This window comes from Malus sylvestris, chromosome 2, assembly GCF_916048215.2.
Source record: "Malus sylvestris chromosome 2, drMalSylv7.2, whole genome shotgun sequence".
In the NCBI taxonomy this organism is placed as follows: domain Eukaryota; kingdom Viridiplantae; phylum Streptophyta; class Magnoliopsida; order Rosales; family Rosaceae; genus Malus; species Malus sylvestris.
Window position 1 is genome coordinate 3,008,517 of NC_062261.1, and position 12,496 is coordinate 3,021,012.

A 12,496-nucleotide genomic window follows, 5' to 3' on the forward strand; every position below is an offset into this window, starting at 1 on the left:
GGGGAGCTGGTATCTGGCGGGAAGAAGAAAAAGGAAGAAGGAGAGGGAGGAGGGTCGCGCGGGAAGAGGGCTCCGGCGGGAAGAAGAAGAAGAAGGAGAAGAAGTCTGGCAGGGGGAGAGCTTGTTCTTCTGCAGATCTGGTTTTGTTTTGTTTTTTTTAGTAAAAATTCAGGTTTTAAAAAAAATTAAAATTAAAAATTATTATTTTTACCACATGGCAGACATTTAGCAACCACGTCAACATTATTTAACAGAATGGCATAAATCCTAACAGACTTAGACCACATGAGTTTAAATCCAAATTTTTTTACCACAAGGCTATCATCCGAATACCTTATGACCACGGGGACCATTGCCTTCTCTTTAACGTGAATAAAGTATTTTTCAGAGTTTTCAAGAATCTTTTGGATAATCTTTTGTCCTTTTATGTTGTTTCTCAAGTCAATACCTAAACATTATTATATTATAAATATCTGTTTTTGTAGATTGAAGGATCTTGACTTGGGTTTAGGTGTTTCAGTATTATCGGTTTGGCAACACAAACGCAACCACTGCCATATTTTCAGTCGTAATTTGAACCACTGCAGTGCCATACGATGGATATCGCCATGACAGCCCACGGAGCCTCCTCTTCATCATCCTCTTCAAAACTCTGGAAGTACGACGTGTTCTTGAGCTTCAGAGGCGAAGACACACGCAAGGGCTTCACGGGCCATCTCCACACAGCATTGGAAGAAAAGGGGTACAAGACCTTTATTGATGAGGACGATCTGGAAAGAGGGGAAGAAATAAAGCCCGAACTGTCGCTAGCCATAGAAGAGTCAAGGATCTCTATCATTGTCTTCTCAAAGAGGTACGCGGATTCGAGTTGGTGCCTGGACGAGCTAGTGAAGATCATGGAGTGCAGATCCAAAATGGGGCAACATGTTTTGCCAATATTCTATCATGTTGAAACTTCAGACATCAGGAAGCAGGAAGGTAGCTTATCCCCAATGTTTCAGAAGCACGAAGAGGACATCCGTAAAGAAGATGACAAAAAACGAGAAGTTAAGAGAAAAAGGGTAGAGCAATGGAGAGAGGCTCTTACTCAAGCTGCAAACTTGTCTGGTCACGATCTTAAAAACACTGAGAACGGGTAACTATTTATTTTATTCAACTTTGATTATTTAACTGAAAAATTTATCCTTCCCCCATAGAACTCCTTTTTCTTTGCCTTTAACGCATCGTATATACTTTTCCAGACAGCACGTCGTATTTGTGTCTCTTCCCCTCCACTTAACTCTAGAATTAACACTGTTAATTATTATATATGTAACTAATTAAAAAAAAAACTAGGAATTGAAGTAAATAAACACCAACACCCGACAACCACACCCAAACACCGAAAACCCATCCTCTATCACATTATTACCTTCCCCTTCACTTTCACTTTCACTTTCACGCGTTCATTTTCCTCTCTCCTCTTCATCCTTTCTATCTCTCTCCTCACACTCACTCCCTTCACTGTCGTCGTCAAAGCCCATGATTTCCGGCTTCAAATCGCTGCGAAGGGTGAGCGGCTGCGATTGAAGGTCGATTTGCTGCCATATCTGCTCGGCATCGAATCCGTCGATCAAGACCTGATGTAACGGCGATTTGGGAGTGATTAGCGCTCGGGACTACTTGTGCTGTGTATTAATATTTTTTTTGGTTGAAAAGGAGATGAAAAATGGAAGGGGGTTAGGGTTTGGGGTCTCTCAGTGAGAAAATCGCGGAGACAGATGGTTGAGAGAGGGTTTATTAATTTGGGCATGATTAGGAACAAGGTACATCAAAGTCAAACAATTTAATGCTTTAGTTTTTTCAATTAGTTCTGTGTATATATATTTTAAATACCTATTAATCTATTTCTTCAAAAAAAAAAACCCTATTAATCTATTAATAAAATCTTATTCCTCAACTAAAAACTTCATAAAATTATTATTCTAAACCTCTCATTAAAATTGTACAAAAACAGAATATATGAGCAATTTAGTAATTACATCCAATACAAATTTTTGCTATTTTTTTACACAAACATTACAGCCTGGTAAACATAACACATCCTACTTAAAAGTTAAAAATTTGATGCAAGTGACATTTTACTACAGTGAAAAGGAGTTGGGCTCATGCATGACATCTTGTTGATGGTTAATCTAACAACTATTCTAATATAATCTATCATATGACCAAAAAAAAGTTAAAAATTAGATTAAAAAATTAAGTAGGTTTTGTTTAATCTCACGTCTCCCACTTCAGCCCCTTCCCCTTCTTCCAAGTTCCTGCCCAACTTTATTTCCTTCTATTTTTTTTTCATAAATTTTTTTATTGCTAGTTTAGTGTGAGGTTAAGGTCACTCTTTTTTCTTTAGTGTAGATAATATCGTTTGTTAAAAAACAAATATTTTTATAAAAAGTAATACACAAATTTAATTACAAAGTTTTATTTAAAAAAAAAAGTGACAAAATATTTTTATAACAATTAATAGACAAGTTTAATTATAAATGTATAACGTGTGGGCATATGACTAGTAATTTTTATTTTATTTTATTTTGAACAAACGATATTATCTACACTAAAGTGGAGAGGTAGCCAGCCTATTGAGCAATAATGTGGTTCAAATTCACCTTTGGAGAGAATCGAACTTAAGACCTGTCATTTACAAGTGAAGAAGAATATCACTAGACCGTAATACTAACTGATGGCTAGTAATTAACAATGTTAACTTTAAAATTAAGTGAAATGACACATGTAAAAAAAAATAGTAAAGAGACATGCAACTAGGGACGGCAGACTTTGGTCTTTGACTAGGCTTTAACTAGAAAAATTCATTAAATTTGCTTTATGACTTCGATTACATAATTTTGTAGTCCTAAAGCCCCTTATTATGCGATGATACATTTAGTTATGTTTGTTTGTAAATTTGGCTAATTAATGATTGTTTTAAATTTCATAAGAATTAAATTTTCATGTTAATTTAACGTGCATGGGCATTAGTAGGCGAAATTTTCAAACTAGATTTTCAAAATTGTATGATAATAATTTACCTATTGATGCTAGGTAATATACTCTATAGGCCCGTTTTGTGGGACTTGGATTGTCTGCCCTTCTATTTTGGTGCTCTTCCCGTACCTTCCTGTTTTGTGTGGTCACAGTTAAGCCACGTCAACATTTTATATTATTTTTTTATAAAAATAATAAAACAAAAAGAAATATTAATATAAAATGTTGACGTGGCTTAACCGTGATCACACAAACAGAAGAGCACGAAGAGAGCACTGAAATGGGAGGGCAGACAATCCAAGTCCCGTTTTGTGGGTCAGATAGGGGATAGGCTGTCAACCATTAAATGGGACTCAATTCCATTGTCGGCTGTTTGATGCGAATAATGAGCATTAGGGATGATGGGTTATGAGTCCAACATCGTCTTCCTCTCTTCTCTCCGTCGACATCAACATACTTTTATTCTTTTTTTTTTTTTCGTGGTCGTGGTCGTCATCGTCATCAGAAGGCTTTCCCTCTCCACAAATGTGGTCGTACAAGGTGGGGTTGGTCGTCGCGAGCAGCGCTTTGGGATCGTCGCGAGCAGATCCTTGGAATCATCGGGAGCTGCTGCGTGAGGTCGTCGTAAGCACAAACCCAACATTCCAGAAACGACCTTTCTCTGACGACTCTTCTACCACCGTCGATTACGATGACAATTAATGCGATCCCCACCTTGATTGATCCTCTTCTGCTTATTCGATTGTCTTCTCCTTCGCCTCCTCCCATGTCCAGTAAATTTCTGCTATCCTTTTTGCATTTTCTTTGATCTCAATTGCTTTGTTTCCGTTTCTGGAATGTTGGGTTTAGTGCGTGGGATCGACCTTTCTGTGTTTTCTTTGCACTTCTACTTTTCAATCCAATCCTAATGTAGTTGGGATAGTCTACACATAACACTAGATGGATAGGCCAACCCATCCCATCCAATCCTAACCTAACCACTCCACCAAACGTGCCCTATGTTGAATAATTGTGATTTCATTTCTTGATGAATAATATTACATTGTTGGTATATATACAAACCATATAAAGCCTTGTACTTGACACCTCATCTATCTAACAGAAGGACAGCTCACCTAACAAACCAAAATATCCAAAACAGATAAAACAAATATAACAACTCTAAGTTTTATCCTTTACAGTATTATCTCTAATATTCCCCCTCAAACTGAACTGAGGTAGATGAAGTGATAGTTTGTCTCTAAGAAGTAGAAATCTGGCCTTAGGCAAGGATTTGGTGCAGATATCAGCAAGTTGGTCATGTGAGCAAACAAATTGAACTGATATCTCATTAGACAGCACTTTTTCTCTAATATAGTGATAATCGATTTCTACATGTTTTGTCCTTGCATGAAAGATTGGATTTTTGGCTAATGAGATAACAGAAATATTGTCGCACCATAGTTTAGGAGAACAAGGAAGAACCAATCCAACCTCAACCAATAATTTGCAAATCCATGTTATTTTTGCAGCTGTATTTGCAAGGGATCTATACTCAGCCTCAGTGGACGATCGTGCCACTGTAGGTTGTTTCTTGGCATTCCAACTAATAATGGAATCTCCCAGAAAAATACAAAACCCACCAGTTGATCTTCTATCTAACTGACAGCCTGCCCAATCGGCATCTGAAAATGCATTGATACTATGTGGTTTGGAACACTTGGGAAACCAGAGACCAAGATCAATTGTGCCTTTGAGATACCTAAGTATTCTCTTGACTGCTTGAAGATGTGATTCTCGAGGATGCTGCATGAATTGACATACCAGATTTATTGCAAAAGACAAGTCAGGTCTAGACCAAGTTAAATATTGCAATCCACCCACCAAAGATCTATATTCTGCAGGATTGGACAACAGTGGAGAAGTATGATCCAGTGAGGAAGTCCTGAGCGAAGTAACACAGGGCTTAGCACTATCCATGTGTGTTTTCTTGAGTAAATCCAAGATATATTTCGTCTGAGAGATAAAAATTAGAGAAGGACCTTTTGACTTCAATGCCAAGAAAAAAATGCAATGGACCCAAGTCTTTAATTGGAAAGAGAGCACTAAGCTGAGAAATTGTATCATTGCAAGCTTGGGAATTGGGACCAATAACAAGGATATCATCAACATACACCAAGATGAATACAGGATGAGGAGTCTTTTATGAAGAGGGAGTGATCATTTTGAGATCCCAGAAAACCAAGTGAGGATAAAGCTTTGTTCAATTTTTCAAACCAGGCTCGAAGAGCCTATTTTAGGTCATACAGAGATTTGTGCAATTTGCACACATGATTAGCTTTGGAAGAATCCTCAAATCCTGGAGGTTGAATCATAAACACTGACTCATAAAGATTGCCATGGAGAAAGGCATTACTCACATCAAGTTGATTGATAAACCAGTTGAACTTTGATGCTAGAGTAAGAAGCAATCGAATTGTAATAGGTTTGGCTACAGGACTGAAGGTTTCTATATAGTCCAACCCTTGTTGCTGATGGAATCCCTTTGCAACCAAACGAGCTTTGAACCTGTCTGTAGAGCCATCAGGTTTTCGTTTGATTCTGAAAACCCATTTGCAGCCTACGGGAACTAGAGACCAAGTGCCAGTACTTAGAAGTGCATTAAATTTCTCTTGCATAGCTTGTCTCCATTGAGGATATTTGGAGGCTTGAAGATAGGTAGAAAGGATATAATCTTGAGGGATATGAGCATGGATAGGATGTTTAGTTGATGTATAAGCTTTAGGGTTGGAAATGCCATATTTGGATTTGGTTTGCATAGGATGTGTGTTGGTTGCAATAATAGGTTAAGTAAGTGGTTGTGGGAGGGGTGGATTAGATGATAAAATGGGAGATGTGGGAATAGATATGGAAGTAGGAATAGGTTGGGATATAGATGGAGATGGTGCTGATGAATTGGTTGATTGAAGTGGTGAACTTCTAGATGTAAAGGTTAAGGTTGATGGGATTGAGGTACTGAATGAAGGTACTGTGGAAGTAGGACTTGGAGATGGGGATATGTTTTGAAAGGAAAACACTGCTCATTGAAGACAACATGTCTAGAGACATACATCTTCTTAGTAACAACATCCAGACACTTGTAGCCTTTATGTTGGAGGCTATAACCCAAAAATAACAGGATTGACTCTTTGGATCAAGCTTAGAATTGGTGTATGGCTTTAACCAAGGAAAGCATTGACAGCCAAAAATCCTAAGTGTAGAATAATCTGGAATGCGATGAAATTGAGATTCCCAAAAATCCTAAGTAAATTAGTGACTTTGCAATCTAATTATATTAGTGAATATATATGTGTGTTATACACACACACACACAATATACAGTCTTGCAGATTACGAGAAGCTCAAAATCCATAGATTATAGTTATTGAACACGCAATACAATATTTAAAACACACAAAAAAATAATTAGCTTTTATTGTCTAGATTGTGTAGGTTATCTAATGGCGTAAGAACAAATTTGATAATAGGTGTTAATTGTATAAGTTGTAAATAATTTATAATAATAGGTCACTTGTTGATATATTTCTTCTAATTAGTTAATTCTTGCAAATAGTAAGTCACTGCAAGTCTGCCCCGTCATTTATATTTTCTTACGAATTGTGTTTTCAGGTATGAAGCAAAGGTTATTAAGAAAATTATTTATGAGAATCTTTGGGAATGGCTCCCCAGAACAAAAAAATTACATGTGGCCAAGTTCCCAGTTGGAATCAATTCTCGTGTTCAAGAAATTATCACTTATCTTTCAAGTGGTGAAGGAAATGAGGTTCTCATGGTTGGAATTTGGGGGATGGGTGGATTGGGTAAAACAACAGCTGCCAAAGCCATTTATAACCAAATTCATCATGAGTTCGAATTCAAAAGTTTCCTTGCCGACGTTAGCGACACTACAAGTAAACATGGCCTGGTTCATTTGCAAAGAAAACTTAGTTTTGACATCATGGATCAAGAGATTGAAATAAGCACTGTTGATGAAGGTATCTGTCGGATAGAAGAGCAATTTTCACATAGAAGGGTACTTATCATCATGGACAACATAGATGGAGTGGAACAACTCAATGCAATAGCTGGTAATCACAAGTGGTTTGGTCCAGGAAGTAGAATTATCATAACGACACGAGATAAACATCTACTACTAAAAGTGGACAAAGTATATTCGGCTCAGATATTGAATAAAGGAGAAGCTCTGGAACTGTTTAGTTGGCATGCATTTGGAAATAGTTGCCCTAATGAAGAATATCTTGAAGTCTCAAAAAATGTTGTTTCTTATTGTGGAGGTTTGCCACTAGCCCTTGAAGTTTTAGGTACTTTTTTGTGTGAAAGACCCCAAAAAGTGTGGAATAGTCAATTGGAGAAATTAGAAAGAATTCCTAATGGAAAAATAATAAAACCACTAAGAATAAGCTTTGACGGGCTAGATGATACGGAGAAGGCTACATTTCTTAACATATCTTGTTTCTTTATTGGAGAGGACGAGGACCATGTCACAAAATTGTTAGATGTATGTGGATTTTTTGCAACAGTAGGAATCAATGTTCTTCGTGATCGATGCCTTGTAACTGTTGAAGACAACAAGTTGAATATGCATGATTTGCTTCGAGAAATGGCCAAAGTAATCATTTCTGAAAAATCTCCTGGTGACCCTGGAAAATGGAGCAGGTTGTGGAATCGTGAAGATGTCACCGATGTATTGACATATAAATCTGTAAGTAAATTCCCAATAAAGTTTTGGATTTTTGCATCGTACAAGAAAAGCATATGTCTATTATACTTTAAATAGCATTCATGTGTAAATATATGCGGTTGCGCAAGGAAAGCTCAATTAGCCAACAATAGTACTTGCATATATTCACCGTACGTGATTTTGTAGTCTAATAAATAATAATACATGTAAACATATGTAATCCCTTTCTTACACAGTATAACCTTTTGTTAACAGGGAACTGAAGAAGTTGGAGGACTTGCTCTAAATTTCCCTTATCCTTGGCCTCGAGGCTCTAACATGTGTAGTTTCAGTACAGAAGCATTTGCCAATATGAAGAAACTGAGATTGCTTCATCTCAAATGCGTTCAGCTCAATGGAGAATACAAACATCTTCCCAAAGAGTTAATATGGTTACGTTGGGAAGGATGCCCTTTAAAGTCCATACCAAATGACTTTTTTAATCAAGATAAACTACTTGTTTTAGAGATGCGGGGTAGCAGTCTGGTACAAGTTTGGGAGGGTTCCAAGGTATAATGAATTACACCTGATGATGTTCTGTTTCTATTTGTTTTTTGGATTTCTTCTCTTTTTCTTTTTCTTTTTTATATCATCTTCATTTCGGATATTAATTTCAATTTTCTTTTGATTTTCTGCAACAGTCGCTACATAACTTGAAAATCCTTGATCTCAGCAAGTCTTGGTACTTACAGAAATCACCGGACTTTTCACAAGTCCCAAATCTTGAAGAGTTGATATTGGAATACTGTTTTAGTCTATCTGAGATTCACCCCTCCCTTGGTCATCTTAAAAGACTTTCTTTGGTGAACCTTAAGTGGTGTCACAATCTTATTTCTCTTCCAAGGGATTTCTACAAGTCGAAATCTGTTGAGACACTTCTTCTTAACGGATGTTCAAATTTCAGAGAAGTGCATGAGGATATAGGGGAAATGATATCACTGAGAACACTTGAAACAGAGCTAACAGCCATAACACAAGTACCACATTCCATAGTAGGGTTGAAGAATCTCACTCGTTTATCCCTTGACCGCATGAGCTACCTAGAGCTTAAAGGAGAATACAAACATCTTCCCAAAGATTTAATATGGTTGCGTTGGGAAGGATGCCCTTTAAAGTCCATACCAGATGATTTTTTTAATCAAGATAAATTACTTGTTTTAGAGATGCGGTGTAGCAGTCTGGTACAAGTTTGGGAGGGTTCTAAGGTACAATGAATTACACCTGATGATGATCTGTTTCTATTTGTTTTTTGGATTTCTTCTCTTTCTTTTTTTTAGCATCTTCATTTCGGATATTAATTTCAATTTTCTTTTGATTTTCTGCAACAGTCGCTACATAACTTGAAAACCCTTGATCTCAGCCATTCCTATTCCTTACAGAAATCACCGGACTTTTCACAAGTCCCAAATCTTAAAGAGTTGATATTGAAAGACTGTAATAGTTTGTCCGAGATTCACCCCTCCATTGGTCATCTTAAAAGACTTTCTTTGGTGAACCTTAGAAAATGTTGTGAGCTTATTTCTCTTCCAAGGGATTTCTACAAGTCGAAATCTGTTGAGACTCTTCTTCTTGATGGATGTTGGAAATTCAGAGAAGTGCATGAGGATATAAGGGAGATGATATCATTGAGAACACTTGAAGCAGCGGATACAGCCATAACACAAGTACCACCTTCCATAGTAGGATTGAAGAATCTCACTCGTTTATCCCTTGACCGCATCAGCGTAAAGCATACAACCGAAGAGTTAATACAGTTGCGTTGGGAAGGATGCCCTTTAAAGTCCATACCAAATGACTTTTTTAATCAAGATAAACTACTTGTTTTAGAGATGCGGTGTAGCAGTCTGGTACAAGTTTGGGAAGGTTTCAAGGTACAATGAATTACACCTGATGATGTTCTGTTTCTATTTGGTTTTTTGGATTTCTTCTTTTTTATTATTTTATTTTTTTATAGCATCTTCATTTCGGATATTAATTTCAATTTTCTTTTGATTTTCTGCAACAGTCGCTACATAACTTGAAAACCCTTGATCTCAGCAATTCCTGGTCCTTGCAGAAATCACCGAACTTTTCACAAGTCCCAAATCTTGAACGGTTGATATTGAAAGAGTGTGAGAGTTTGTTCGAGATTCACCCCTCCATTGGTCATCTTAAAAGACTTTCTTTGGTGAACCTTCAAATCTGTTCCAATCTTCGTTCTCTTCCAAGGGATTTCTACAAGTCGAAATCTGTTGAGACTCTTCTTCTTAATTACTGTTCAAAATTCAGACAAGTGCATGAGGATTTAGGGGATATGATATCATTGAGAATACTGGAAACAAACCATACAGCCATAAGACAAGTACCACCTTCCATACTAAGATTGAAGAATCTCACTCGTTTATCCCTATCAGGTGTGAAATTAGCTGATGATGCAATCCCTAAGGATCTTGGGAGTCTAATTTCTTTACAAGATTTGAATTTTCAAGGGAATGAACTTCATACCCTACCCAATCTCAGTGGTCTTTCAAAGCTTGAAACTCTGTGGTTAAGTGAATGCAAGCAACTTCATACAATCACAGATTTACCAACAAATTTGAAATTTTTGTTGGCGCAGAGATGCCCTGCATTGGAAACAATGCCCAGTTTTTCAGAAATGTCAAATATGAGAGAACTGATTGTAAGTGATTCACCCAAAGTCATTGAGGTTCCAGGCTTGGATAAATCATTAAACTCCATGACATGGATTAATATGAAAATGTGCACCAATCTCTCAGCTCATTTAAGGAAGAACATCCTAGAGGTATCTCTCCCTCTCTCCCTCTTTCTCATTGCCTTCCTATCGTGCGTATACATGTATATATATATGACACTTGTATTGTATATGTAGGGATGGACTTCTTGCGGATTTGGTGGAATTTTCCTTAATGGAAACTATGTTCCTGATTGGTTTGAGTTTGTAAACGAGGGCACTAAAGTCACTTTTGATATTCCTGATGGAAGTAATTTTGAAGGGTTAACTCTGTTCTGCTTGTACCGCTCAAACGGTAGTAGTCATCTTGCCATTATTGTTATAAATAATACCCAACGTACTGAGTTGCGAGCTTACATAGGCAGCGAAGAATATGGTTACCCACCAAATGGAGATGATTATCTTTTGCAGGGACAACTCTCGAACAATAAGCTCAATTTGCAAGGTGGGGATAAAGTTGATATACTTTTTGAAAACCCATCCATTACAATAAAGAGAACAGGGGTTAATCTAGTATGGGGCAAAGACAAATCTATGAAGGAAAATATGCATGATTTGGACAAAGCTGGTTATGTTTTTGACACACATCCAACTCGGTTTTATGATGAGGGAGGACCAAGCCATGATGCATCTGATAATAATCGTCCCAGGAAACATATGAGAACTACCATAGATGACTGAAATGGGAAAAGGCAGGAAGAAGTGAAGCATCATCTGTCTTGATTTAGTCAAACCCAGATCGATTCTATGGTGAAGCACGATCAAGGCGGTGATGCATTTTCATCATCACATATCTGAGTCAGGTCATAACCACTTCATCAAACGCCTCTTTCATTTTTTGCTTTACTGGTTCGATAATGAAGACAAGTCCTTATTTCAAACTTCTTTAGATTTCTATTCTTTTTTTCAATGAGTAGTTTTGAATTTTGAAGAAATATTGCATCTAAAAAACATTTCAACATTTCAACAATCAATATAAGACCTTCATCCAAATATTTGACAAATACTACTCGAATTCGCACAAATACTTGCCCTGCTTCCACCACATATTCCAGGAAATCAATGACAGCCTCAAGATGCCAGTCAATATATAGTTTCTACTACGTTTTCATTAATCTTGACTTGCCCTAACATGTTAGCTGAAAATTGACTCTGCATTTTAGTAGAAGATCTTTTACCTTTCTACTACCTTTGAAGTCGATGAACTTGTTTGCACAATCAAAATATAGTCCTGTTGGATTCTCCAAAACTGCAGACGGTAGTTGTTTGTAACATCGTAGAGCTGTTCCAGTTAAGATCAAACCCAGCCCATGTTGTGCCCTTCTGTAAACAACGTCAAATTAAGATGTCACAAAGTTTGAAAAAAAAAAAACATGAAATCATCAAATATAGCTTTGATATCTTTGTAGGATTTCAATTGAAAAAAAAAAAATTAACAAGAGAGAGAGAGAGAAGAGATCTTTTTTGGGGTAACAAACTCTGACTTACAAAGACTATCTATAATTACAGCATAACGAGAAAAAACTCTTGTTCAGCAAATCACTGCAAATGTAGCTAAACCACCAAAATTCAAAGATTGGAAGTTACGGTTTCACCATCACCATATTCATCTCAAGAACAAACATTACCTAATAGAGTAAAGCATGATGAGAATAAAAGAAATGACAAAGTCAAGTAATCCTCCTCTTTCCCCCAAACTGTCTGCCTCTTGAATGCATGTCATCCCGGTTTTGATGACCCATTTTTTTAAGAAGCTTTTGTGTGGCTGCTTGGTTTTGAACAGGGACAGCTTCAATTTTTGTGGAAGCCATAATACATCAGCATTAAATTACAAAGTGAAAAATGTAGAACATTTATAATATATAAGTTAACTAAATGTGTTTCTTGTGTGATTCAAGTATAATTCCATTTTACATGGTTGTCGATGTTGATACAGACAAAACTTAAAAGAAATTTGGTTTTCCCTCCATTCAAATGATTCAAGT

The 12,496-nt window shown here is 36.8% G+C and overlaps 2 protein-coding genes and 1 pseudogene across 18 annotated transcripts in view; 2 read left to right on the plus strand and 1 right to left on the minus strand.

The window, feature by feature from the left end:
- LOC126593524 (disease resistance protein RUN1-like) overlaps positions 1-11,504 on the plus strand; it is a 69,336-nt gene extending 57,832 nt beyond the window's left edge. For 4 of the 12 annotated variants that reach the window (XM_050259662.1, XM_050259620.1, XM_050259622.1 and 1 more), the window contains exons 4-9: positions 6,670-7,762; positions 7,997-8,290; positions 8,422-8,985; positions 9,109-9,651; positions 9,786-10,562; positions 10,650-11,504. In XM_050259662.1, coding sequence (XP_050115619.1) covers positions 6,670-7,762; positions 7,997-8,290; positions 8,422-8,985; positions 9,109-9,651; positions 9,786-10,562; positions 10,650-11,192 — 3,814 coding nt within the window. In that variant the 3' untranslated portion in view covers positions 11,193-11,504. Of the gene's footprint in view, positions 1-485; positions 1,136-6,669; positions 7,763-7,996; positions 8,291-8,421; positions 8,986-9,108; positions 9,652-9,785; positions 10,563-10,649 lie in introns of all 12 variants that reach the window. The other 8 variants (XM_050259686.1, XM_050259679.1, XM_050259643.1 and 5 more) reach the window with 7 other exon arrangements.
- The window catches only part of LOC126593680 (disease resistance protein RPV1-like), an 81,714-nt pseudogene that overhangs the window by 43,411 nt on the left and 25,807 nt on the right, over positions 1-12,496 (plus strand).
- LOC126593636 (uncharacterized) overlaps positions 1-12,496 on the minus strand; it is a 72,637-nt gene that overhangs the window by 27,185 nt on the left and 32,956 nt on the right. The window lies entirely within an intron of this gene.